At 53.6% G+C, this 27,235-nt stretch overlaps 9 protein-coding genes across 9 annotated transcripts; 3 read left to right on the top strand and 6 right to left on the bottom strand.

Annotated features, from left to right (window-relative positions):
- Positions 1-1,567: 1,567 nt before the first annotated feature.
- Positions 1,568-2,546, bottom strand: PG998_004859 (cytosolic fe-s cluster assembling factor cfd-1 protein; the record flags this gene model as incomplete). Its single annotated transcript, XM_066871677.1, has 2 exons — positions 1,568-2,458; positions 2,514-2,546. 2 exons carry the CDS (start codon positions 2,544-2,546, stop codon positions 1,568-1,570), a joined length of 924 nt encoding a protein of 307 aa, XP_066731774.1.
- Positions 2,547-3,412: 866 nt separating this feature from the next.
- On the top strand, positions 3,413-5,821 carry PG998_004858 (uncharacterized protein; the record flags this gene model as incomplete). The annotated part of the gene is made up of 1 exon (XM_066871676.1): positions 3,413-5,821. The coding sequence occupies one exon, from the start codon at positions 3,413-3,415 to the stop codon at positions 5,819-5,821; it is 2,409 nt and encodes an 802-aa protein (XP_066731773.1).
- A 478-nt stretch (positions 5,822-6,299) lies between these two features.
- Positions 6,300-8,112, bottom strand: PG998_004857 (uncharacterized protein; the record flags this gene model as incomplete). Its single annotated transcript, XM_066871675.1, has 8 exons — positions 6,300-6,433; positions 6,556-6,783; positions 6,877-6,986; positions 7,038-7,116; positions 7,173-7,237; positions 7,324-7,421; positions 7,457-7,603; positions 7,693-8,112. 8 exons carry the CDS (start codon positions 8,110-8,112, stop codon positions 6,300-6,302), a joined length of 1,281 nt encoding a protein of 426 aa, XP_066731772.1.
- A 1,121-nt stretch (positions 8,113-9,233) lies between these two features.
- PG998_004856 (major facilitator superfamily transporter) lies at positions 9,234-11,277 on the bottom strand (the record flags this gene model as incomplete). The annotated part of the gene is made up of 8 exons (XM_066871674.1): positions 9,234-9,737; positions 9,835-9,970; positions 10,052-10,407; positions 10,517-10,715; positions 10,765-10,781; positions 10,840-10,874; positions 10,952-11,144; positions 11,224-11,277. The coding sequence occupies 8 exons, from the start codon at positions 11,275-11,277 to the stop codon at positions 9,234-9,236; spliced, it is 1,494 nt and encodes a 497-aa protein (XP_066731771.1).
- A 1,062-nt stretch (positions 11,278-12,339) lies between these two features.
- Positions 12,340-14,238, bottom strand: PG998_004855 (uncharacterized protein; the record flags this gene model as incomplete). The annotated part of the gene is made up of 2 exons (XM_066871673.1): positions 12,340-13,570; positions 13,745-14,238. The coding sequence occupies 2 exons, from the start codon at positions 14,236-14,238 to the stop codon at positions 12,340-12,342; spliced, it is 1,725 nt and encodes a 574-aa protein (XP_066731770.1).
- A 2,953-nt stretch (positions 14,239-17,191) lies between these two features.
- On the bottom strand, positions 17,192-19,436 carry PG998_004854 (glucose-repressible alcohol dehydrogenase transcriptional effector; the record flags this gene model as incomplete). The annotated part of the gene is given in 3 exon segments (XM_066871672.1): positions 17,192-18,420; positions 18,492-18,703; positions 18,721-19,436. The coding sequence occupies 3 exon segments, from the start codon at positions 19,434-19,436 to the stop codon at positions 17,192-17,194; spliced, it is 2,157 nt and encodes a 718-aa protein (XP_066731769.1).
- Positions 19,437-22,574: 3,138 nt separating this feature from the next.
- On the top strand, positions 22,575-24,290 carry PG998_004853 (uncharacterized protein; the record flags this gene model as incomplete). Its single annotated transcript, XM_066871671.1, has 1 exon — positions 22,575-24,290. The coding sequence occupies one exon, from the start codon at positions 22,575-22,577 to the stop codon at positions 24,288-24,290; it is 1,716 nt and encodes a 571-aa protein (XP_066731768.1).
- Positions 24,291-24,477: 187 nt separating this feature from the next.
- PG998_004852 (uncharacterized protein) lies at positions 24,478-25,902 on the top strand (the record flags this gene model as incomplete). The annotated part of the gene is made up of 1 exon (XM_066871670.1): positions 24,478-25,902. One exon carries the CDS (start codon positions 24,478-24,480, stop codon positions 25,900-25,902), a length of 1,425 nt encoding a protein of 474 aa, XP_066731767.1.
- A 609-nt stretch (positions 25,903-26,511) lies between these two features.
- PG998_004851 (LYR motif-containing protein 5A) lies at positions 26,512-26,911 on the bottom strand (the record flags this gene model as incomplete). The annotated part of the gene is made up of 3 exons (XM_066871669.1): positions 26,512-26,528; positions 26,626-26,769; positions 26,860-26,911. 3 exons carry the CDS (start codon positions 26,909-26,911, stop codon positions 26,512-26,514), a joined length of 213 nt encoding a protein of 70 aa, XP_066731766.1.
- Positions 26,912-27,235: the final 324 nt, after the last annotated feature.

The following is a 27,235-nucleotide window of genomic DNA, read 5'->3' as shown; positions in this document are numbered from 1 at the left end:
ACGAGGGTATCTGCAAAAAGATGGTGTGTGTCGAGGTGGATAAGTTGTTTGGTTTAGAAAAAACCGGAGAGTTGTGAACAAGAACAGTGAAAACTGGGGTTATCGGGGCCTATTGTGTCGAGTGTTAGTCAATGATAGTCGGGATGCCATGGCGCTTATGTATCTTCCACCTACTTTGCTGGCTTGGAGAGGAAACGTAGCAGGTCTGCCGGGTTCATGGAAGAACTGATGGGAGGTGATTACGACGACAGCAGGACAATGCGATTCATTCGCAAGTCAGAGCCAGACGTTTCGGATCGTTTAGATCAGGCTTCTCGAGTGTTGAGTGAGGAACATGGACGGTCCAGACTCGTCAGAAGATGGAGCACGCGTTTAGAGACCAGACGTGGTTCACGAGAATCGGCGGTTGTGTCGTCGCGGTAGGGGTTTGATGTCTGTCGTCCGAAGGAGGAGAGACAAAAAACTTGGAAGGGTCTTGAGGATTTTGCTGAAGATAGAGTTTGGGTAACGCAATGCAACAACAGTAGCGGTGGAAGTTGGGTGGTTGGAAAAACCGAACGAGCAGAGCTTCTTTATTTTCTGTCGACGCGGAAATAATATACCCTGGTGTCTGCGTGGAAGCAGTTGAGTCGGTAAAAGCAAATCAAAGTTAAGCCGGGCAGCGAGTGATTTTTTCTTGAATCAGGACCACGACGCAGGCAGAATTTTGTGCCTGGGCGAATCGAATCAGACGCAGTGAATCAGCTTTTGGTGGTGGGTGGGAGCATCTGGGCATGTGCGCAGTGGCAGTGGCAGTACTTGGTACTGGGCGGCGCAGTTGGCAGTAGAGCAGCAATCCGTACAGCCTGCAGCCTAGGCGGCCTAGGCAGGAGTTCCCACCACTGGAGCTCTGAGGTCATGTCACTTTGCAGATTTTATGGTGGGGTCGGCCTTTTTTTGTGTGTCTTTCTCGCTCTCGTCTGTCAGGTACAAATGGGTATCAGCAAGCAAACTGCAGCCGATCTTCCCCATCTTGGCGTCCATCACCACGAAGTATTGGGCCGACTGACAGCCATCAGCCAAGTGATTTCCCGTCTACCCTATCTTTCTTGGGGCTTGGAAGAAAATGTGTGTACAGACGCATATATTAAGCCACCACTTCTAATAAGCACAGAAGAACAACTGCGTCTGGGATGGAGTGTGCCTCATACCAACTTACACCGCTAGTGGAGCTTGGGCACCAACCAGACGACAGCAATGGACAGGCAAGTCTTGGGAGCAAGAACACCCGACATGCGCTACGTATCAAGTATTGTGTTGGATACCCGACGTGCTCTCCGTCCCGGTTGCTGCATCGCGTCACCCATAAAGGCATTGCATGACAGATAGAGTTGCCGCCAGGGTCCGGCACACGCGCTCTTACAAACGCCTATTGTCGTGTCTTGCTGATGAACTGATGGATATGGCATGAGCTGCCTCACCCGTCGCTACTTGCTTGATAGACATTGAATGTTGCATCGCATGCATGGCCATCCCCCGTGTGATGATGTGCGTTTGTGTTGAAACCGAGATTTGGCTCGGCTTGGCTTCATCCGATGGCTGTCACAATCTCGCGTGTGATTTGGTTGAAAATGGGCTCCAGAGAGCAACCTCGATACTTGTCCGCCAGCAGCGCCGCCTCTCTTCTGGCTGGTGTTTGCGCGGCCTCTTCTGCTCCTGAGGAACTAGCCGCCCCCGAAATATCCCTCCCATTGACCATGGTTCCCGCGGGGTAGACTGGCCGCGCTCCAGATTCGACCAACATGACAAATTGTGGATCGATGGGCACGGCACCCAGGAAGGGCACGCTGAATTCCTGCGCCATCACTTCACCGCCGCCCTTGCTAAAGATGTTGGTGCACTCGGCGCAGTTGGGGCAAACGAAACCCGCCATGTTCTCGATCACCCCAATGACGGGTATGCCCGTCTTGGAGCAAAAGTTGAGTTCTTTCTTTACGTCTGCCGTGGCTACCGCTTGGGGCGTCGTGACCACCACGGCGCCCGCAACCTGCCCCGGGCGTGCATCCTTGAGGAGGGTTTCAGCTAGGGAGATATGTTCGTCCGAAGTGCCAGGCGGCGTATCAATCAGTAGGTAATCCAGCTCGTCCCAGAGCACGTCGGACAAAAACTGGCGGACCATGGCTGTCTTCTTGGGGCCGCGCCAGACCACAGCGTCGCCGCGGCCGCTCAAGAGGAAGCCTAAGCTCATGCATCGTAGTTCGCCAACGCCAGCATCAGCCTTCTTTTCGTGGACCGTAACCGGTAGCCAGCCCCCGGGGGCCTGTGTGACTTTGGCTTCTTCGATGTTAAACATACGTGGCATCGAAGGCCCCGTTAGGTCGATGTCGAGGACACCGACCGAGTGGCCGGCGAGGGAGAGCGAGAGGGCGAGTTGTGTCGTGACGGACGATTTTCCTACGCCGCCTTTCCCGGACAATACCTGAAGAGAATTGAATTAGCCAAGTCTCCCTACTTCAGCTAGAAATGATACTTACGAGAATGACATGCTTGACCTTGGACAGAGACATATATGCTGCTGCTGGCTTGTTGCGATTTGGCAGTTATTGTGGAAGAGGGATGGGCTGGGCCGAAGATTTATTGACTAGTATGGCACTGCGACGATTTCCATCGACCGTCGGCTATTTCAGCACTCGATCAAAGCTCTTGAGGAAGTGTCATAAGCCCGGCTGCATTTCTAAGAGTTATAAAAACTCGATCATCATATAATGCGTAAGACCAGCGATTATCGGCGACAGCATTCTGTATCTGCATTTATCAGCAACCACAAATGGCTACTCTATCGCAATAAAAGCCGTCTGCCCCTCCATATCCATATGGGTGAGATAAACCCCACTAACGGGCCTGGCGAGAGATGATGCAATGGCTTGTACCTCCCTAGCCACCGGGGCGCATGGGCTGTGGATGCACTTGTATCTTACCAGCCACAGCATATTTCTGGTTTTATGCAGGCTCCACTCCACCCCGGCATCCTCGGCCATGGCAGCGTCAGCATGGGTCTGAGTCTGCAGAACAGGTACCTACCCCTGAGCAATGCGCATTCTGTGTTTGACCGGACTCCTGTAGGTACAACAGCCATCGGCATCTGAAATCGGACTGTACTTTCTGTTCCGAGTCGCTTCCCCCGTCAGCCGTCTGACGCGCTCAGGAGAAGGCCAGCCACCACAGCAATCGGCCAACGTGGAACCCGCCCCCCATCCATAACAATTCATAATCGTACCTATTATTACTACTACGTACAGCAACCATGCTTGTAATTGTTGTTCGCCTTTGCTTAGTGTACAATTCCACTTAAGCGTGGATCGCGACTCTCGGCTTATGATAACCTTGAATTGTTGTCGCAAGTCAACATGACAATTGTCTCCCACTCCCCAATATGGACGATCCATGGGGCTCGCCGTGGACAAGCACGGATGCTGTTCCTCCTCCCAACAACAGCAGTAACAACAGCATACTACTCAGCCCACCTCCGAAAGCCTTCTTCGGTGGCACAAGCTTGACGCACTCGCCTGGCCCATCGCCATGGGCTGATGACGATGCCTTCGGCGGCTGGGCGGCAAAGTTGGACCCCGATCAGTCCGAGGTGGCCTCTCCGTGGGCCACGGCCGGTCGAGATTCGCCCTTGCGCACGCCGCACCTGAAGTCGAAAACCTCCTCCCTCTTCGACCGAGAGAGTACAGGCTCGTGGCCCGGCTCGCCCGGCCTGAATCCCCCTCCGCGATCACGCGCTTCCTCCATCTTCCGCCCGCCTCCTTCTCCCGACCCTTGGGCCGCCGATTCACCTTGGCTCGATGCGACACCGAGACAGCCGCCGCCCAGTGCCGATACGAGTGCCACCAACAACAACCTCAAGCCCGAAGATGTGCCTTCGTCCAGACCGGGTCCTTCCCCGCTAATACTTTCTCCTTCTAAACCGCCTGAAGACGATGAGGGCGGAGCCAACGCTGGAACCCACGAAAGCCCGTCCAGACCCTCTTCGACTTTCTCTGCTGACGACAATGGCCGTGCACCTGACCGTCAAGACTCTCCCATCACCTCTATTGATGAGGACGCCAATCTCAGGCCACAGCAACCAAGCGCGAGAAAGGCGTCTGGGAGGATCGCCCTTTTGGTAGACAAATTTGATGGTTTAGCAAGAGCAGCATCTGAAGAACCAGTTGAACTTCAGAGGCCAACGTCGTCTAAAAACCGAAGCAAGGAAAGATCACGCGATACACCACAGCCCGCTGAAAGCGATGAGCCCAAGTCAGAACCATCCCTCGCCACGGCAGCCCTAGAGGCTGCAAGCGAGGCGTTAGCGGATAGCGATCCATTGAGAGATCCTAGCAAGGTCTCACCTGTTGCCCACAAACCATCATCTCCCATTGCCAGCCTGGATGGCAAAGAAGATAGCCCCGGGGACGCCAGCAGCACGGTCTATGCTCGAAGATCCGCCTCTGCTCCTGTCCAACAATTGATAGAGAAATATGGTCCCATAAGCTTCGACGTTAATTCGAATGGCTTTGATAAACTATTCTCGGGTCTCCCTGACGACGCCAGCAAAGACGATGATTCTGACGATGAGCTGCCGGATCGTATCATATCTGACAGTTTTACCAACCTTGAGCAACGGCGAATATGGTACCGTATTTCCAGATACGGATCTATGAGGAAGCACAACTCGGGCGACGATGAGAACTATCCAAGGATCCAATGGGCTACCTCAGAAGTTCATGAAGCGACAATCAAGGTTGTCCGAAGATGGAAAGAAGAGGATTCGATTTCTGGAAAACCGACGTTTGGTTTGGGCAAGCGGACGAGCGTCTTTAATTGGGACTCGGGCGACGCACCCATCGAAATGGATAAAATCTTCGCCCGAAAATCCTCACCCGTTAAGAAGAGCAGTGTCGATACAGTTACGCCGCGCGATTCTGTCGAAATAGCCAATGGCCGAACGGTTGGGGCTCTTCCACAGCCCCCAAAACCCTTGCCTGCCCCTTTTAATGGGGCGAAAGCCTTTGGCTGGAGTTCAACGACCCCTAAGCCATTGTCAGCTGCGTTACCGCTAGCGACAGGGACAACAGCATCCCCAAAGACGGATTCAGCCCGAAACTCAATTTCCTCGGCTCTTGCTCCAACAGTCTCTCCAAAAGAAGCAGGCCAAGAGCCATCACCCAAGCCCCAACCCCGGCACATCGGCATATCATCAAGGGATGAAGCAGAGGACGACGACGATGAATGGGGTGAAATGGTGGCCTCGCCAACTTTTGCCAAAGGACTTGAACTCAGCAATGGCTTCCCCGATATTGGAAAGCTGGACCCTCCAAGCCCAAAAGCAGATGTGGCCTTTGCCGAGCAACTGGGGCAAACGGTGCCCCAGCAAGATATGCCGGAACGGAAGGCGTCCGTAGAGATTGGCAGCTCTGGCTACGCGGCAAACGTTCCGGCTTCTGAAGCATCGTTCTCACCAGAACAAGAAAGCCAAGAAGAGCCCAAGGAACAACAAAAGGAGCAAATTTCCGACCCTTGGGCCTCTGCAGACTTCTCTCACTTTGAGACCCCAGCCCCTCAACCTACACAAGAGGACCAGCAACCGGAGGCGCCAATTGCAGGAAAATCAATGGAACCCCCTGTTGTGGCATCGGCATCGAGCAAGCTGCGAGCAATCCCAAAGTTACCATCGTCCCCGGCCACGGTTATTCTTGGCCCAGTTCAATCTTCGAAGAAGGAGGAACAGGAGGGGATGAGCCAGGCCGTCGAAGATATCCTTCGAAACCTTCCCGATCTATCCTACATGCTTCGGTGATCGGGAAGGAGAGAGACCATTATTTGGAACCAAATTATTATACACATTGTGTCATTATTTTTACGACATCTTCGGGTTACATACATCATCATCTAATTTAAGAAAGCTATTGTCAGATATGGAAGAGAAAAGAGGGTTGTGTGTACTTTTACGAATTTTACCGACGAATGCGTGGAACGACATCAAAGCATAGGGGCCGGCGTCTGGTTGGAAATCGTGATTCATGTGTTCACATGCAGCATTTGGACATGTAAAAGGAATATATCTAGCAACTATCTAGCAACGAGGGTCCTCATGATTTAAATATTGCTCAATTCTTGAATCAAGACTGGTTGTGCCACGAAGCTTCCAACACTGGGTTGATCAACACCCCTATCTTTCCATTCGCGTTCGCAAGCTTCTCGTCCATACCATAAACCGATCCATAGCCTCATTGTTCGTCGGGTATGGTTGGCAGTTTGCCTATGCTTGCTCATTCTCAGTTCATTGGAGCAGGAGAATGAAAGAAACCAGAGGCCAGCTCAAAGTTGGGGTCCCGCCCACGCATCATAGCAATGGCTTCTTGCACCACGTCGTATCTGAAGTTGAAGTCGACGAACTCCTCGGTACTTACTATAAACCCCGGGCAGTCAGCAAGGTTCATTTCAGCTAAGAGCAGAGATGCGCGCGACAGATAGAATACAGACGAGGACACTCATGTATCCGCAGATTAACTGCTCAATTCAAGTACTTACTGGGTATGTCTTGAATGGGAATGAATCTGGCCGCCTCGTCGCGCACGCGCTCCGCCTCGTCCTGTCCCGCGTTGGACAGGATCTGCATTGCACTGCAACGGTTGCGGCGTAGCGACTCAAAGAGCTCGAGGCGCGAAGCAACGTCTTCGGGGTCTGTCGTCGCGCCAGACAGGAGGATGCCGATGGCTACGCCGTCTTCTATGCTTTGGGCTCCACCTTGGCCTTGATCTATGCCATTCTCGAAAACCCTTGTCAGTATTTTGGTTCACCCTCTTTTTATTCTGCTTGGATCAATTGTAGGTATGTGTGTGGGTGACTTACGCGGCAACATGGGATGCGCTGCGTCGCCGATTAGGGTGAGTGATCCCTTCCTCCAGGTGGGTAGAGGTTCCCGGTAAAGCAGCGCCCACTGCTTGACCGTCGCGGCTTTGCTTTTGTTGTGTGTCAGTTCTGCCGTCATCTAGACCGTTGACTGGGCATACCTCATGACAGCCTTCAGATAGGGGTGAAAATCGTCGTATCGCCTTAAAAGCTCCGCCTTGTCTACGGAAGCCTGCCAGTCTGGTTGTCACCGTCAGATTTTCTGAGAGGGTCGATGGGTCATTTGTCCAGCTCACCCTCCGGGCCGTTGGCTCCTTTGTCGCTATTGTGAAACATTGCGACAAAGTTGTGTTCTTCGTTACTATAGGTGAAAGAGGTTAGTACGCTACAAATAAATAAGTAGACATATTTCATCGGCAGCGAACACAGGCCGAAGGGAAATCATACTTTCGGCAGGGATATGAAATCAACCGTTTATCATGGCCCACGAAGAACTTCATCTGGCCATCATCTCCATCAAGCCAGTCCCTGGTCTCCGGGTCGGACTGTATCTCGGAGGATGGGATTAGGAACCTGTAACAGAAATTGTAGTCCTTTTGGGGCAAGGGGGGTTGTCGTGGCCCAGGACTGTCTTGACTGCGATGGTATGTATCCCATCGGCAGCTATCACCAAATCACCCGATACTATCTGGCCGCCAAGCAATTTGATGGATGACGAATGCGGCAACTTTTTCCTGTTTTGTCAGTTTCTGGGCTTGGAACATTTCTCCGGAGTACTTTGTCAGATACCCATGATGGACATGGTCATGAACCCACATATTCAACAGCTTTGGAGTTCAAATGAATCTGAACCGGCGTGCTGCCATCACCACCAGCAAGGGTGGCCTGGGTAGCCAGCCTCCTCAACTCCTCGTGCAGGTCGACCCGGTGCGCGAAGAACCAGGGCGCGCCGTACTTGTTCGGGACGAACTCATGGCTCATCTCGTGAAACTTTTCGAGGGTAGCTCCGTCGGCCCGGAAGCTCCGCCTCACCACCACGAACTTGGACCGGACAGGGTCCAGCCCCCAGGAAAGGAGCGGGCGCGACGCGTTGGGCGGAATATGGATCGCGGCGCCGGCCTCGTTGGCAAACGAGGAACGCTCGTACACATGCACCTCGTGGCCCGCCCGCCGCAGAGCGATGGCGGCGGAGAGCCCGGCGATGCCGCCCCCGACTACGATGATGTTCAAGCCCATCTTCAGTTTGTGATTGATGGCTGGTTGACAACTCGTGGTCGGTTGGATCTTGTTCAATATCGGCGAATAAGTAATATCTAAGTTCCGATGGAATGTGTACACGTCACCAATCCGAACCAATCACCAACTGCGCTGTGCTTTTTGTTTGGAACACAAGAAGCAAGTATAGCCAATAGCGACAGGATTCATTCAGTCCAAAGCCGCCCGAGATGGCAAGCGAACTGGGTGGCCGGACTTGCGCCATCTCGCGTCCGGTCATAGCGAGTTATGGCGCGAGGAAGGAATAAGTAGAGTCAGTGCCACCTGGAACACTCCTCCGCTGGCTTAGGTGATTGTCAAATCTAGTACGAAGGAGCTGTTGTTTTCTGCTGCCAAATGCAATACTCTTATCTCTTGAGTATCACACTATTTCTGTTTGTTAGCGAACTTGTCAGTTTTACTGCTGCATCTCAAATTGATATTTCGACCCCATCGGATTTGACAAAACGCTGCCGATCTACAGAAGGCTTTCCTAGGAGCTCAGGGGCTCGGAAACTGGCGAAAAGAATTCGAGAAATGGCGCGATTTGTGCGGCAGCAATGAAGGGGTTGGCAACTCCAGCGAGTCTAAGAAGGACGATCCGGCGCACACGCACTTTGAGGCCATTTTGTGCTGGCGGCAGGCGGAGCACGCCTTGGATTGGCCTGTGAACGAGTGAAGGAATCCTTCGACGGGCATGCCACTGGAGTGGGAATACGAAGACGCCAACAACCCAACCTTTTAGCTATGGGGAATTGGGGCGGAAAGACGTTGACCTCGGTACCCGTTACACACAGAATCTGCCCATAAGGTGAAGCATACCGCAAGGGATAAGGTACCTACCAGTGCCGATTGGGTCGGGCGAGTAAATTCGCAAGGGGCTGACATCTTCAATATTCCAATAGAGGAGCAAGACATTGGAGGCAAATCAAAGGGGATTCCCTTGCATTGTGGCTGGTGATGCATATGGTAGTACTCAAGGAGGTTTCTCTGATTATTAATATTATCCTTGAACCATAGTTATTCTCAGAATCCAACACAGTGAGTCAACAAGGCAAAGAAGTCGGACTACTGCTCACTCTGCCCTGCTATACTTCGTCTAATTAGTACTTGAACAACCTAACGACATCGCCACTTTCGCCATTAGCCCCGGCGCCAGCCCCAGCCGCCTTGAGGAGCTTCCGGTTCCGCCAGCCATAGTATAGCCGAAGCATGACGCAGCCCACCGCGACCATGAACAGGAGCGCCGCGTTGACCCAGTGGCCCGTGGGGTAGCCCGTCTTGGCCTCGTCGGGCTTGTAGATGAAGACGCCGACGATCTGGCCGGGCGCACCGCCCAGGCCGATGTTGAGGGCAATGGCCAGCCCGACGGCCGCGGTGGCGAAGATGTTAGAGCTCAGCCAGCCCAAGAGCGGCGGGATGCAGGCGAAGGCGCCCGAGGCCGCCACGATGAGACAGCCGTAGCGCGCCGAGTAGGACTCGGCGGGGAGCACGGCCGAGGCGAGGAAACCCACGGCGCCGATGGTGGCCATGACGGCGGAGTGCAGGCCGCGGGCGTTGAAGTGGTCGGCGGAGTAGGAAGTGAGAATCTGGACTACATATGCGACCTGTCATGGCGTTAATGTGGCTTCTTCGGGTGTTTTTCTCTCAAAAAGGATGGACCAGGGAGATTTCAAACGTAGAAGTCGAGGTATATATACTTACAGCATACGGGGGCACCGTCATCAGCTGGGCTTCGAGGTCCTTGAATCCAAGGCCAGCCGTTATCGATGGCGTGAACAGAGACAGTGAGCTGAACGGCACGGATATGCCAAAGTATACGAGGTAATGGCCCCAGAGTCTGGACGCACACATTCAGGGTCAGTAAAGGGGTTGCTTGTTTTTGGGGGCTTACCCCATCAGGCGGGGATACTATACTGACCTCCAGTCACATAAAGTCTCCTTGGCATCGGGCCAGGTCATGGCGTTGTGGTGGCCCTTGCTGCCCTCGACTGAAAGCCGCTGCACGGCAATGGCTCGTTCTTCCTCGCTCAGCCACTTGGCGCCCTCGGGGTAGTCGGGCAGAAAGAAGAAGACGAAGAGGGCGGAGACACACGAAGGGGCGCCCTCGATGATGAACAGCCAGCGCCAGGCGGACAAGCCGCTCGCCTGGTTCATGTGACCGACACCGAAGGCGATTGCCCCACCGAAGGCGCCGGCAAGGGTGGCGGACGCGAGGATAAGAGCAACGCGAACGCTTCGTTCTTCCGTCTTGTACCAGAAGGTCAAATAGTAAACCTAAGAGGAAGGGCGGAGTGTTTCGATTAGCTACGCGGTTCACGCACAGCGAATGATCTTGGACACCCTTATGCTGGATAAAGCACAAAAGGCAGGGGCGGCAACTCACAAGCCCAGGAAACAGTCCAGCCTCAAAGACTCCGAGCAGGAAACGGACGACGGTTACGGCGGCGTAGCTGTGGACACCGCCGAGGCCAACAGTGAGAGCGCCCCATCCGAACATGAGGAAGGCAATCCACCTCGAAGGCCGGAGTTTCTTCAAGAGGATGTTGGAAGGGACCTCGAACAGGCCGTACGCCACCAAGAAGCTGTCAAATATTAGCATACTGAGGCAATCGGTAGACTTCGGCCGAGTACACGGCCGCATCGTGTAACTCACTATTGGGGTGTTAGTGCATTGTTCCGCAAGAATGATTGACGGGGGTTGCTTACCATCATGAGAGAAATCGTATACTGATAGTTGTTCACTGGCGCAGATCCAATGTTAGCAAAGCAACCTGCCATATCGAAGAGACTCGGTCGGGCAGAGATGTTGATTGCTTACTTCCAGTCTCACTCAATAAGTCGTGGTGGGTGCTGGCGTTGAGCACCTTGGCGTTGCCAATGTTGGAACGGTCCAAGTAACACAGGAAGTAGATGCCGGCCGACAGAGGAATGATCCTCATGTCCTGCTTCCGCCGGAGCGCCTTCTCGGCGACCGGGTCGACCTGCGGGTTGGCCGGCAGTGTGCGAACATCCTACCATACGCGGATTAGCCAATGTGGCCGGGGCCGTCATTTCCGTGTAAGTAGTCAAGAGTTTGAGAGAAGCACATACCTCAACGGGACACTCATACCCGGCGTCGTCGCTGAGCTTCTTCTCGGTCGCCATGTTGTCGAACAATCCTTGGCAGCGGAAAAGGCGAGTCTGTCTGGGGGGGTGGCTAGGCTTGCTTGGCCTGGAAAGCTTAATCTACAAAGAAAGAAGCAAAGCGCCGATGAACCTGCTCGCTGATGGAAGGGGGTCGGGGCCTGCTTTTAAACCTGCCGGCCTCCCTCTTCCCTGCACCCTCCCCTCTCCCTCGCCCGGCCAAGGATACGGAGTCTAGCGATTACATGCTTTGGGAAAGGAAAGGAAAGGAAAGGAGTTCAACGAGTGAGGTGCCGGGTGCTGCTGTCGTCGCCATGGGGGTGTGCAAGTGGACCGTGGTGGATCTGCGGGGGTTAGTTCTGAATAGTCCATGTCACTCGCTGTCTCTGGATGGCCGCCAAATTACCGTCTCTTTCGCCGGGAAGTCGACACTACACCCCATCCAGCCAATATGTGGTCCATTGCCCGGCCATACTTTGTCTTCCCTCCGGCGTTGCGGTGTGGTTCCGTTGGCCTTTTCTTTTTCTTTTCTTTTCTTCTCTTTTCTTTTCTATAGGTGATTGCCTCCTACATGCCGAATCAGCCAGTCTATATCACGTTCATCCGAATAAGTGAATATTGTACATGCTTAGGGAGGAGAATCGTGAGTGGCATGCAGTCGCAAGCATGAAGGGTCTGTCTGCTCCAGTTCTCCATTCTGTCGGTCTGGCCCCGATGCGGGGAAGTTGATCCATCCTGGCTGCTATGTAGGTTAGCCAGAACTTCAGAACGGAAGCCGACTACTTGACACATGCGCTTTTGACAGGCGTGTATTCACATTTTCGGATGAGAAATCGATAGTAGTGTTCGGTATTATATTATCACCCGTACTGGGTATGCCCAGCTAAACTAGCTCGTCCCAGCAAGGATCCCAATAAAGCAAGACTGTCTAATAGCTGTATAATGAATTGGTATCTTCTTGTCTTTGTATATTATTCTGCTGTGGTTTGATACATGCCTCTAGTTGTACATACAGTCGTACATCGCCGTTCTATCTCTTCCCTAGAGCTCTGGCGTGGATTTACAGCTTCTTCTCCTCTCCTTCTATACGAATTCGCCCGGCGCCCGGGGCACACCATTGTTGCTCAGCCCGTCCGAAGGAGTGATTGGCCTCGAGAAGTTGGACGGCTTCCTCCTCAGTTTGTTTTTCGGCTGCTTCAACGGCGGCGGTGCCTGGACCGGCGCGGGGCCTGGTGTAGTGCGCTTGATGCCGGCCCGGAGCCCCGCAATCGGCTTCGGGGTTCGCAGCGTCATGCTGCCACTTCTCGAGGACAATGACGAAGCGGTGCTGCTAGTGCTGCTGCTGTGGCTGTGGGTGGAGTCCAGCGACGAGGAAGGCGAGTGCCTCAATACTCTTCTCTGCTGGTCTTGGCCTGGACTTTGCTGGTAGCTATAGCTACTGCCGGGCCTCTGGTAACTGCTTCCAGGTCGCATGGGAGGTCGCCACATCACGCCGCTGGCCCTTGTTGTGGGATACTGCACGCTCGAAAATTGCGATCGGCTGGCTGTGCTATAATGGCTGGAAGATGTGCCCGGCCGGGACAGTTGGTGTTGTTGTTGGAGCTGCCGCGTGCTCAGCATCGGGGCGGCAGATCCGGTAGAGCTAGGCGTAGAGCTAGACATGGTGTACGTACGCTGGCCTCCGTCAGAACTACTATTACTGCGTGACTTGGGCCGCACCCCCGTCTGGTCAGCCAAGCTATTCCAGTCGTCGCGCCAGCCACCACCGCTGTCGCCGCCATTGCGAGACGGCGCAAGAGTATGGCGCTGCGATTTCTTGCCCTTCGCTTTCGCTTTCAGCTTCGCCGGCAGTGGGGGCACCGGCGGGACCGAGTTGCGCAGGGGCGGCGGCGTGATGTAGTAATTGGGCCGCACGGGCGAGTTGGCCATCAGCTCGGTCTTGGCGTCGTCCTCATCGGCCACCCGCGATATGTTGAGGTTATTGGGCTTCGGTCCTCTGCGACCTTGTGTTTCGGCCTTGGCGAGGGCTTCTTCCGTCAGCGTCATCCGTCTTGAAGTTTGCGATCCCTCCGTTGTTGAACGGGCCAGCGCGGGTGGCGGCGATGGTGCCAAGGGTGGCGTCGTCCTCTTCTCGCTCAATGCTGCTCGCTGCATGGAGGCCCTCCGCGAAATGCTCACGAAGGCATCGTCGTTGTCCTCATCCACAAAGACGTTGCTGTCCTGATACGTAAGGAGCCAAGAGCTCGAGATGCCAGCCAAGGCGAAAGGTGTGGGGTTCTTATTGATGGTACCCGCAAGGGCGATGAAAGAGATCCTACAAGTTGCGGTTAGTAAGAGGCCAAGCATAGTGACATATATGCGTAATGTCTTCTGTGTTTTCTTTTCTTTCTTCCCGTGGGGGCTGAGAGAAGTGGCGTTATGACATACAGTGCTATCACGCAGATGATCAAGTCCAGCAGCGGATATGGGATCTGGTTTCCGAACACACCCAAGGGGTGTTCCGACTTGGATATGAGCAGGGCCGTCGCCACGGCGACTGCAATCCAGATTGGAATCCCAAGTCGCGCCACAATAAGGGCGCTGGCGTGCGTGTACTCCCCCGCGGAAGTGCGGTGGGATATGGGGCGCGTCGTTGATGTAGTTGGTGAAGGCGCCGCGGACATGGATGGCTGTGTACAGCAGTGACATGGCCGAGGCCACTAGAACTAGGTCGCGCGCCAGACCAATGTGTTCAGCCTGGCTCGGGTTTAGAAACAGGAGGATGGCGAGGGCGACGCCGCCACCCGAGACCAAGAACAAGAGCAGCACCGCCACGAGCATCAAGAACGGCCGTTTCCTCCTCCTACGCTTAGACTTCTTCTGCTGGCTGAACGCCTCGAGGGAGGCATTGAGGCTCTGCAATTCCTTGTCGCCGGGTCCCGAGGATTGTTGTGATTCCGACGTAAGAGCGCCATCCTTTTCCTTCACTGTAACCGTAGCCATCAGAGGCGGGGGTTGTCCTTTCTCTTTCTCTTCCTCCCTCGCGCACGAGATGTTGGGGCAGCCAGCTGCTCTCGATAACCATGCGCGATATTATAATGTATGCTTAAGGAGGTGGTTGTTTGGTGATAGATGTTATGTCACCACGGACGAAGAAAAGATCCGACTCGGATGGCAGACTAACAGATACAGGGCATATGATGACAAGAAACGGGGCCAGGTAAGGGGGAAAGAATAGAATAGGTAAAAGGTAATAATATTACACATGAGCGATCATGCTGGAACAAGAAGAGGAACAAGAAGCAGAACCGAGGCGATGGAAGACGATGCCGATGCTGCTGATGCTGCGTAGATTAGAGCAAGTAGAGACACGCCCGTTTCACCCCGTCGCCATACCACGGAAATGCTGAAGAGGGAAAGTAGATGCGCAGCAACATACACAACCCGATCAATGACTTTTGTTTTTCTTCAACTGTAACAGAAAGCGAGGAACATGACAGCAGACACTGCTGGAAAGAAAGAATAAGAGAAAAGAACCATTGAACGGCCAGCACCGGTCGTGTCGGTTGTTGCATACATACACCAACGCAGTCTCGAACGATTGATGGCCATGATCCGATAGCCTTTTCCTTTCCCGGACGCTTGATAATTTGACAATGGGACGAAAATCCTACCTTGGGCTCGTCTTGTCTTGTGTCGGCTCTGCCAACTAAGATCAAGGCAATTTGAGAGGGAAAAAAGGGATCCGTTTCGGCCCAGCGAGCGGTCGCTACAGTTGCAACGGTTGCAACGTTTGAACTCGGATTCCATATTCGAGGCTCAAGCTTGTTAAGATTCGATTGGCCTGCTGGACTGGCCAGGTTCCGGACACCCCTGTCCTTGTAAACAACAACCCGCTGGACACAGTGGACGGTAGACGGCTGGTGCTGGCAGAAAGAGTCAGGCAGCCAAGCTTGTCAGGCTAGGCTGTGTGATGGGGAGTAGGGAGCAAAGATGCCGACAGGGGTCACGTAGGCGCCTCCCCCTTCTTGGCTTCATGAAGAAGGTTGGAACATCAAAAACGGGCCCAGCTTGACCGACTCCGAGACTGCAGCGGCCATCGATGTGTCTCAGATGCAACCCCGATAGGGGAGCCAGTGCCAGACCGCGACAGCACAAGCCACCGAGCATTTGTTTCAAGCAACTTTTTGACCACTCACGAATGGCCTGACTTGCTGACTTGTGAAGATCGCGAGCTGGCAGTCGAATCCTGAACAGGAAGTATCGTGGAGTGTCCCGACGACCACGGGACTATGTACCCTGCATGGAAGGCAGTAAAGTATACATCAGATCGGACTGTTTTTGCGTCACCCGCTCATTGGAAACAAACCTGCATTCTGTTACGCGCGCAGCTTGCATCGAATTTGAATCTCTCCACGCTAATATTGCGGGCTTGATCGAAGCTTGTCCCTGGCGAAGGTGACAGGTTACGAAAGAAAGGATATAGCCGCGTCACCTGAATTGAATCCCGCTGAATAGTCCGTGGTGGTGAGTGTTTCAGGTGTGAGGCGAGAGACTAGAAGCCGACCGCGTTCTTGTTCGTCCCCATCCCTACTATGTTCACTATATAGTCCATCATAGCCGGTCTCACACCACCAATCAAACAGAAAGTCTTGGTGGCTCAGTTGGTTAGAGCGTTGGTCTCATATCACGATATGACTGGATTAAAAGTTCAGATATCCAAAGGTCGAGAGTTCGAGTCTCCCCCAGGACATCCATTTGATTTCTTTTGCCATTCTTTTTGGCTGATAACCATCCAGTGCGACGATGAGACGAACGCTAATTCAGCTGCACTTTTGCCTCGCCCTCCGATGTCCGAGTCAATATTCAGCTGACTGACTTGGTGGTGGTTGGACGTCGCTGTTCTTTGACTCGTAGTATGGGGACTTTTGTTTGGCCTGTTACTAGTAGTATTGGGTGGTGTTAGAGGGTAGATAGACGGACGTACGAATAGGCACCTCGTGTAATTCGAACAAAGGCACCCAAGCATGACGGAGAAGTAAGCATCAAACTAGGTCAGCTGTCAACCAACCCACTGACCCTTTCCATCCTCTGACTCGCTCCCGTCCATGCCACTCCACCAGGCGACGCGGGCTAGAGGGAGGCCCTGAGGCCCTCGACGAATCTGGCATGACAGGGAGATGCCTCATTGGTCTGTAACATACAATTCCTGAAACGCGCCTTTCATAACCATCCGATCTGCCAGATTGCGGATGCCACCTGCAACTCGGTGATCAAGTGTTTGTTCATCGCCCTCCGGTGTCTCCGTTAACCAGTCTCCACCCACGATGATTGATCAGCTAGTCGTACAGTCTATAGGTACATGTAGTCTAAAGCCAGCGCTACCCTCATTGGGATCAGCACATAAACAATTCTAGTCACGGTGAGACACAAACACCGGCGTCGCAATCTGTTACATAGCATAACTCAAGTACAATGTCACTCAGTATTTCACATCGAGGCCGGGCATTCGAGTTGCAAGGGCCCAACCAATCAAGGCTCACACACTTAAGATATACAAAGCTGTTTGCTTCATTGGTCAATACAATACGACGATAAAACTCCTTTTGTAAACAATCAAAGCCAAAGACAAGAACAAAGCGTAGTTGGGCGGTAACGTCATAGAAATCTTTGCTGATTCCTTCGCTCAAGCTTGCTAGCCGGACATGTCCAAAATATCCTCAATCGCCACTGCCCCCTTCCGGCGTACCAAGATGATGACGACCCTGACCGGCCGGCCCCCCTTTCCTTGACTCCCTCTTCTTCCGACCTCTCCCCGTCCGTGCTTGTCTATTCTTTCGTATATACCACGCTCGTCCCGCGCTTTCACACCCCTTAACTCCAAACAAGATTTGCTATGCCACCCTTCCCTTTTCCTGGCCCACCGAACGGACGTAGAAAATCAGAAAGTTAAGCTTCATACCTTGGATGGTGACCCTGTCCTACCCTGATCTCCTCCACCGAGTGCCTTCTTATCTTTCCTGGCCTTGAATACAAAGTCGGCCATGATCTGGATGTGATCAGAGGGGAAGTGGTAATTGGGAAATCCAGGCACACGCTTGAGGAACTGGTAGTCGGGAGGTCCGAGCAGCTCGATAGCTTCCAGGCTGTTGGTAGAATACCAAATGTAGTCAATGGCACCGGAGTAGGTCGACGTGTAGTTGGTGAAGCTCAGGTCGTCAGCCGTCTTGTGCACGTGGGCATACGCCGACCGTAAGCTGAAGGGATGGGAGATGCCGTCCCGCGTGAAGTTGCCGTAAGAATGGCCGACCAGATCAGGATGATCGGGGGGCACGCGTCCTTTGTCCAGTAAATCATAGACCGAGCTACCGTAGGTCGAGTTGTAATCACCACAGATCAACAATGGGATATCCGTGTTTGTTCGGTAATCCTGGCTTGGATGAGGCGGCTCTGGGAGATCGCCAGGCGCCAGCTCCGTGACTTCATCGGTTGTAGGCAATCTCAGAAGCTTCTTCTCGCTGATCGGCACAGCCGGTTTTCTTGTGAACCGTTCGGACATCTTGGTCACTGTTTCCATGAGAATACCGGTCTGGACCGCTTTGACGTCGGCCAGATGGCCCTCCCAGCACAGATGAGCATTCACCACTATGAACCGAGCTCCTGTCAGCCGGGATTCGAAGAAGCAGAGAACACCGATGCTGTCCTTGGGCATGACACGGTTGAAGACATCCTCGGTTGCCTTCATATCCGGCCGGTTGATGGCAGTCTGTCTGAAGTCGATGAGCTGCTTATCCAGAAGGATATACTTGGTGTTTTTGTAGAAGATCGAACAACCGTCGACAAGGCCTTGCTCGGTCTTGTCCCTCATGTGGGACACCCGAGTTTTGGGCCAGAAAACGCCCCGGTAATCATCTTTCGCCAGCTCCGGCGTGAAGAAATTGTCAAAAGATTCACCCGACGTCTCCTGGAGACACATAATGTCCGCCTCACGGTCGCGCATCTCTCTTAGTATGCTCTCGCTGCGGTACTCCCATGAGAGGGCGCTAGCGGGTGTGTATCCGTACTGTTGGCTTGTGGCGTACTTATCACACAAAGTGTTCCATGATAACACCCGAATATGCTCCAGACTAGGTGGTACATCCTCTTGAAGCGGGATCATGGCACGGGGCTGTGGGGGAAGAGGTACTAAACCGATCACAAGTTAGAAATAATTGCGGGATGGGAAAGCGATCGAAAAACGTAGACTGTTAACTTACCGGGAGCACTCTCCTTGAGATGGCTTATCAAGCTCTTGGTGCCTTCTTCGCTCAATCGCTTGGTCAATTCACCGTCCAGAGGGTTGCCCTGCCACCCTAGAAACTCCAATAAATGCAAGGCACCTAGTTCCGAAGGCAGGGTCCTGATCTGGTTGTTAAACATAAGAAGCTTCCGCAACGGAGTGCACATGCATAGCTCGGGGGTAGTTCGGCTAGCTGATTGAAGGACACATCGAGGTGGCGCAGCTTTCTTAATTGGCCGATTTCTGAGGGGAGATAGGTCAAGTTGTTGGAAGGGAGATAAAGCTCCTCAACAAAAGCGTATCGGTTGAACACCGTCAGCGAGACGGCCCGTAGTCCTTGGCCACTCAGATCCAGACTCTGCCAATCCTGACGGTCTTCGGACTCGTCAAGGTTGATAGGACGTCCTCTATCCTCGTCATCTCCATTGAGAGCGGAAGCGCCCAGTTCGCCGGGATTGGAAGCGGCAATGCTAGTAAGGGTGGGACCAACTCCCCTGTTCTCGTTGGCCTTGGCTCTTGCGAAGAAATGCGGCTGGTGCTGGTCCGTCATTATCGAGTGGGCATGTTCTGATTCCTTAAAAGCACGGTTCTGCTCCGCCATAACCTCACTAAGAGGCTGACCAGGTGGTCCATTCCGTGATGCTGGCGGATGTCCGTTCTGCCGTGAATTGGGAGTAAAAGGGGTCGCGCTAGTGGACATGGGAAAGGCACCCGTCATCTGGTTGAGAGCAGCCGTGGCGGCAGATGAATGAGCAGCGTGGTCTTGCTGGATACTATGGTGGTGTTGCTGGGGGTGCGAGTGGTGTTGTTGGTGATTGCCCTGGGACTGAACGTATGTAGGATACATCATCTGAGGGCCCAAGCCCCTACCCCCAGGCACGCCATTCAGGCGCGAGTTGTGGCCCTGCTGCGGCCCGTACATACTGCCCCGACTGTATGCGACTTATGTTTGGCTCGTGTGGTTGTCTGGTTTATGTGAAACAAAGGTATATGGTGTTGGTAGCGGCAGCTGGAAAAGATATGGAGAATCGTCTGTATGAACTGGTCGGGATGGCCTTCGGTGTTGCATGCGATTTTGACCCTTCGCCATAGGATTCGACAAAGTGAGGAGACAACGGCCACACCGAGGTGCGTTGCAGTGGCGTTTTCGAGAATCGAGAAAACTGAGAGCGTCAAGAGTCGGGTTGTCCAAACACGGTCTACCTATCCGCACGTCTCGGGTGCTGTTCTGTTTGTCGGGAGGAAGGAGGGGAATAGTGTCTGTCGAACAACCTGCGGCAACATCTGGACGCTACGCTGATCGAACGGAAGTTGCTGTTCTGGGGAAGCCTATGTGGCTTGTCGTTTCTACGCCTTCGCAGGTGTGTCCTCCCACGCGTTTCTTGTTGGGTAACCTGCTGGCTTCCGACCCAGTTTGTGTCAGTCACAGCCGTGAATGATTTGGACGGTACGCAAGAAGGTCCAAATGAAGCTGCACCGGTATACAGCTTGCCTTCCCTGGTGATGTGTACTGAGGTCCATCATGTTCCCCGTGGGGTCAGTGCTAACGTACCTGGGTAGAAGGAATATGCCTCTTTGCGCCGGTTGAGACCCTCGTCGAATAATGGATAGACCGAAAGAGTGTAGCGTGGAGCAGAGCGGCGAACGAAAGGAGGCGCGAAAGGTGGTAAGTTGCGACAGGAGGCTCAACGGATGCTTGGCCCGAAAAGGGATGCAACGAGCTGGCGTGAAAGCGGGCAGCTCGGTAAAAGATATTGTCGAGTTGGGTTGGGGTCGAGATGGTTCAACGTCGCGAGGTGAGGCACACCGAATAGAAAGATGCTGGTGGTCAATTGTCAGTTTTGATGGATACTCGGTCCTTGGTCAGAAGGTGTATGTATGTGTATGTATGTAGCTAGCGAGCTGTACAGTCAAGGCTGGATGTAGGCTGTATACACCACACACCACACTACATACCTAACAACCTCGATACGGGGGGCATTGGCATGGGCGTGTGGCAGGTAGAAGGTAGATAAGGTCGGTGCCGACTTACTTTTCTGGTTCGTTCCGTAGGTTCCTGCTTCAATTGTGGTCGAACTCGGCTGTACGAATTGGTCGCAGATTGTCTTTTCCAAAAGAAAATACCAAAATGCTGTTGTCGGCCGGTTTCATTGCGTTGCTTCGGCTGCGTCCATCTGTTCGACTCGCTTGATAACAGGTACTAACGAGCCCGCACCGCACGACGTTTTTGTTTGCTGGTGTCAGGTCTGCTGTCCTAAGCTCCTCCTCTCGCATCGCACTCCAGGAAGCTTGGACCATCCAGCACTAGACCCGGCCTGGACTTCTGCACTTTCAGCCTCGCCCCCACTCTCCCTCCCCCTGGCCACTAACATCTTCCCCCACTGCAACTGACATCTTGTTACTCACTCACCTCGACTTGCATTGCCTCACTTTTGCCAGCCGCAGACGCATAGTGTAAGCATCTTGTGTACCACGCGTCGCGAGGCTAGCCAAATGGGTTTCATAACACATCGAGTCGAACACCAATGACAGCTCATATCATATCCGGGTTCGGTCTGAAGGCTATTCTGTCAGATGTCGCATGTCTGTGTATAGTGTCCATTCATCTTGCGGCGTAGAAACCTGGTCAAGATCATCGCCTTGATATCCTGTGTCATATTATGATAGTCTAAACCAGCGTTGCTCGTGGCAACCTGGAAACAGGCGGCTGTGCGTTTCAATGCGCATATCAGTGATGGCCTGCACACACAACACCTGATAGTAGTCCCGAAGCTAATCAAGCTCCCAGCTTTGCCAAGCTTTGACATCCAGTACCTTGCCGACTTTGAGGGAGACATGCACGGTCAGTAGTATATCGGTTACCGTCCTGCCGGAGGGATAGCTGCATGCATGACTAGTGTGTCGGTATTTGTTCAGGTACGGAGGGGGATGACAGGCGGTTTCCCTATAGGGAGACAGGCTATATAGATCATGGGTAGTCTGGTATGGCTGCTGGATTAGGGACACAATAATCTTCATTTAGAATGATTGAACCGGGCTGAACCATCCGCAACGTAGGATGTTGATGTCGTTGTGTGGATGGCGTACAAGCAGGTCTGTCCAACACAACTCACACCCCTTAAAATACAGTCGCGAAGCAGTCAAGTCTAGAAAAAAAGGGTTAGACCTGGCCAATCTTCCTACATGCCCCGGCAATACAAGGCAGCAAAAACGATGGTCCGAGCGAGTGGTTCTTGCTATGTGCTAATTTCTACTTCCACCGTGCGTGAGTATCCTTCGGGTGTGCCGACAACCATGGGGCAAGCAGGTATGAGTATATAGACAAGCTACTAAGGGTTTATCACTCTAAACGCAGTCCGGCAAGGACAACGAACCACAGCCACCACCGAGTCTTCCAGTTGGACATCATACTTCGGTAGGCGGCTATAGAGTTTCCGCCAGCCCCTTGGACAAATGACGATCACTCACTGGGGCGTGGATAAAGCACGCTCAATGCGCTCCCTCACTCATCCGCTCCAGGGAATAAAACGAGACGAGAGGGAGCCTGCCGTTGGAGTCGACCTGCAGTTCCATTGTCCAGCTTTACAGGCCGCCAGTATGCCTTACGACACACGGGATTCTGCATCAAGGAACGCCTGGACAGCCCCGACATGACCAGCCCGACAAGCAAGGCCAACTCGAGATCAACAATGTCCACCTACACATAGCTTTGATTTGAAAGAAACTGCAAGCCAAGTATCCGTCAGGTTGTGCGAATATACAGCAGGTCTAGCGACATCGAATGGAGGCACGTGGCTTGGCCAAATACTGATGAGTTCGGCTCTTCGTCGTCCAACATAATCACATTGATCATGATACTCCCAAAGACTGCTACCAACGGTCATTTCCACACGAACTGTCGATACAGGGAAGCATATACTCCGGGAAAAGGGGGGGAGTGCCGGTTTGCAACTGGGAATTCAAGGTGATGACCACCACAAACGACTGGGAACAAAGAGAGGACAGACCGAAAAGAGCGGATCAAGTAACATATCGGAAACTTGCATGAGCAATCGTGACAATGGCCAATGCAGCTCATTGGTCAACGCTGGCGGTGGCCAACTTCCGACCCGAATCCTCTCTATCCCTCTGCAAGGAGCAAGACAAACTGGAAAAGGAAGACGGAGAGAAGAAGACGGGGATTAATCAAAGGCGCCGGGCGCATTCGGTACGAACGGTCGACAGCAGCACCGACAACAACAATAGACCAGGGCACTCGAGAACGGCCAGCAGCAGCGCAGGATCTGGCAGCCGAAATCGTCCGTCGCACGACATTGCTCTGTCCTCTCCAGACATGGTGTCATCAGCCCGGCCGATGGCAGCGAAAACCGAGACGGGGCAATATAGTGGACTGGAGCACTTGCGAGTCAGGACCCCTCTGCGGCTTCCCACCAGCGACAAGCGACGTCGTCAAGCCCGGCCAGGACATGGACAAAGATCGGCACTGTCGTTGGACGAAGCTGGCAGCACACTTCTACGTACCAACAGCAGCAGCACCGCATCGTCGGCCTCGACCTCGGCTTCGACTTCGACATCGACATCGGTTTCGACTCCGGTCACAACTACAGCCCCTCTCGGCAGGAGCAGGGCGGTACTTCGACGGTCTGCATCCGAGAACGTCGACCAGGCCATCGTCAAGAGACTGCAGAACATCGATGCCGGATGCTGTGGAGAGGGGGCTTTGAAGACAAATATATTAAGCATTGACAGTCCTGGTGCTGGGCATGGTTGGTCATCGGAAGCAATCGCAGTCTTCCCCGACCCCGACAATGCAAACCCCACTTCGATCAGAAACAGGATTATCGGGCCCACCACGACTCCCACTCCCACCACCACCACCAACATCGTCGCAGCAGGCGATTGCGACACCAGCAATAGCCCACACACGGCCACTACCACTACACGCCACGCCAGTGCTGGAACCGCAGAAGACGCCGTCGGTGGTGACCTCAGTGAGGGCAGGAACCAAGGCGGCAGTGGCACCATTAACTCGATAGCCGCATTGGCTCTGTCACTGTCATTGCCCCCGGCAAACCAACCCGCCCCTGCATCTGCTTCTCCTGCGTCAGCTACTAACACTAACCGTACCCCTGTTTTGTCTAACCAGAAAAGCCTGTCATTGCTATCTGAGACCTCGTCTTCGCCTCCATCTCCTTCCTGTCCACCCTCTGCTTGTGCTGTCACCGAAACACGGGAGCGCGCAGCCTCCAACAAACGCCTTCCGCCTGCGCCTATCCATGTCGACCGTCTCGGCGGGAGTCAAGAGGATCTTCACGGCGGCCTTTCGACACCAAGCCACCTCAGGCGCGAACCCTCACACCGCAGCGATCATCATAGATTTGCCAGTCTGCACCGTAGCCCCTTGAACCCGCGTTACGGCTACGATTACTCCTTGCTTTGGGACCCCTCCAAGGCTTCGGCTTCGCATGCGCGGCATTCGCCTAACAAGTCTTCGCCGCCGGTAACCTCGCCTCTGTGGCACAGCAGTGGCCCGTCGTCAGCGCAGCAGCAATCCTCGTCTCAATTGCCGCCGACTCCTCAATCACCGCCCGCTACGGGCCTGCTACCAGCACCACCTCCCGCTGCGTCCCCGTTGCCCTCGCCCTCGCCCTCGCCCTCGCCCTCGCCCTCACCATCAACCTCCTCGTCCACCAAAGACCGCCACCATTCGCAGTACTACAGCCATTACGCAAATAACGCGGGTTTAGGCACCCCCCCATACGGACGGCAGCGCTAGCACCCCCTTGTCGCCGGGCCGAGTTGCGACCCATCACAAACCCAAAGCCAATTCCCCTGCTGTTACGTCTTCCCCTGCCGATAGCAAACATCAGAACAATCACTTGCCTCCCACGCCCTCGCTCTCGTCTTCCTCGTCTTCGCCGCGCTCCTTCTTATTCCACCCTTTTCGCCATGCCGCCGCGAACATGACGCACGACGAGATTTCCTTCAAGTATCCCCCTTCCTACCGCAACGATAGCGTCTCGTCTGCCTCTGCCTCCGCCACGGCTCATTCCAACAACACAGCCGGTCTCATGGCCTCTTCCGACACCCTCCCGCCCTCCTCCACGGAGGGCTCCATTTCCGCTTCCAATGTTTCCACCTCGACGAAGCCCAGCTCTACCGTCGGCCCTAAACCTCTCATCATAAGGAACAACCGCACATATATACAGGATCCCACCCTTACGTACCCTTTGCCTGTTGATCTTGCTGAGCTGCACCGTCAATCTCTACGTACCCTGCTGCTATTTCAACTCTTCGGCGGGCCCATCACCTCGCCGGCCTTCTCGGCGAAGCCGCCAGCCCGTGTACTGGAGGTAGGATGCGGTACCGGCTTTTGGAGTATGATGTGTCACCGGTACTTCGCTCAACATGGCCACGGCTCTATTTCCTTCACGGGCATTGATATAGTTCCTCTTTGCGGCTCGGGTCTCGACCCAAACTCCAAGCCCGACAAAGACATGCGCTGGCGCTTCATCCAGCACGATATGCGCCGTACACCTTGGCCCGTCGAAGCTGGCGAATTTGATTTGGTCATGGTGAAGGACATGTCGTTTGCGACACCGTCGGGTAGGACATATCAGCACTTCATGGACGAATACCTACGAGTTCTGCGCCCTGGCGGTGTTCTCGAGATATGGGACTCGGACCATACCATCCGCATGCTCAGGCCGCACGCCCCAACCAACCAGGCCAAAGGCGCGTCTGCCGATGAGCCTGCTGACAGCCCTAGCGACAGCGACAGCGACAGCGACGAGGAAGATGACAGCGAATCCGACGCTGGCGAAGAGGATCATGTTTCTCGCTATGGAGCCTACATAATCACGGCCAATACACCCCTGTCAACTCCGCTCAACCCTTTCCTAGTCGAATACAACGGATGGCTGAGCAAGGCTCTGGATAAATGCACTATATCTTCTGTACCTTGCACCCACACGGGCCCCTCGCTACTTCAAGAAGACGGCCTTAGTGACGTGAGGTCCAAACGTATGGCAATTCCTCTATCCGAAGTCCGCTGGGAGCGGGAAGGCGTCGGCGGTGTTGTCACCAAGGACGGCAAAAGCTACATTGATAGCATGAAAGGGAAGGGGAAGCTGAGTGATGCCAAGTCCATCCGGGGCGGTGGCAAGTCTCTAACTCAGGTACAAGCTGCCGTGCGACGAACCGCGCTGGAGACGGTTGTCGGCATGATACAAGCGCTGGAGCCTGTGCTAAGGGAGAGTAGTGGGAAGAGCCAAGACGAGTGGGACGGTTGGGCCGGGAAGATGATCAACGATCTTTTGAAAGAGGGGGGCACGAGCTGGGGTGAATGTCTAGAGGTGGGCGCTTGGACGGCACGCAAGCGAAAGTAGACGGAATCTCTGTCCTGCTTGCGATATCTCCGGCTTGCACTACTTGAATCTATTGTGCCAATCCTCCGTTAGATACAAGTTACTTCTACAGAGGAGTCGTTGCTGTTCGAGGTTTCTCCTAAGCCGTTCGCTAAGCAGCCTTCTCCTGCTCCTCCTGAAGTCAAGCGTGACCAGGCTCCATGCTGGGCTTCCTGGAAACAAGCTCCAGCTTTACCACTTTCGCGCAGCAGCTCGTCCTCAAGCGCCGTTATATCGTTTCCTCAATGTTCTGTATCGTTTTAAATAATATCTATACCCCCGGTCGCGTTAGTACTTGTTCATGTATGATACTTATATCCAAATAAATGATGGTATATAACGGGATGAGAAGATGTAACGGATTCATCATGGGTTATCGGATTGCGTATGTTCAGGATTGGGAACCAGTTGAGTTTTGTTAGGGTTCCATTTTATGTATGAAGGCACTCAGCTAAAACAGAATTTAAGCTAGATAGGGAGTCAATAATAAGAAAAGGGTGCAACGACATGCTCTGAGTGTACATCACAGGATATAGGTATGATCTACCAAGGGGTCGTTTTCCATCTGGGTAGAAGAAGTTTTGGCTTCACTTACAAGGCCTCGATTTCTGCGCGCGACAAATGGACGTTCAGTATGATCAGCATTAATGCCCACTCTCTGAAAAGCAAAGAGACGTTTGTATTGTGAACACAACAATAACTTACCCTTCTTCACGAATTCGGCTCTTGCTATCCCCTTCCGGATGGCCTCTTCATCGCGGAGGTCGGCACTTGCCATGAAGGCCCGGTGCAGTCGTGGCCGGAACCAATCATAGCCTTGGGGGTACTCTCTGCCCAAGTAGAGAAGCTCTGGTTTGTGTCAGCAAACTATGATGATATGTATATCAATTGAGGCTCGTTCATATCGTTTGAAAACCAAGGGCATTGGTTGGTCCACACCTTTATATATGGCGATCACCTCTTTTCGTAGAGCCAGGTTGGGAGCGGACATGTCTGCGCGTGTCGGCCAGGGAATCAATATGTGTTTCCACTCCCAAGATTGGCGGTCTGCTGTGCTTGATCATGAAGTTGGCTGGATGTGAGTACTGCCGAGGTGACGACATCGGGGTGCTGTGCTGTTACCGCTTATCTTATCGCTACCCCAGCATTAGCATTGAACCACTCCCTAAACCCGTATGTACCCCGTACTAAACAGTCAGCCGAGAGTCTCGGCGAGAGAGCCGAGAAACTCTCGAGATTTTACATCTATTTTTCGGAAGGTTATTACCATCTGTTGTTTCTGGACGCACTGTTGTTACTGGTCACTTATATTTTG

Source organism: Apiospora kogelbergensis, assembly GCF_038363985.1.
Source record: "Apiospora kogelbergensis strain CBS 113332 chromosome Unknown utg000003l_segment0_segment0, whole genome shotgun sequence".
Classification (NCBI taxonomy): Eukaryota; Fungi; Ascomycota; class Sordariomycetes; order Amphisphaeriales; family Apiosporaceae; genus Apiospora; species Apiospora kogelbergensis.
This window is presented reverse-complemented; position numbering and strand designations above follow the sequence as displayed.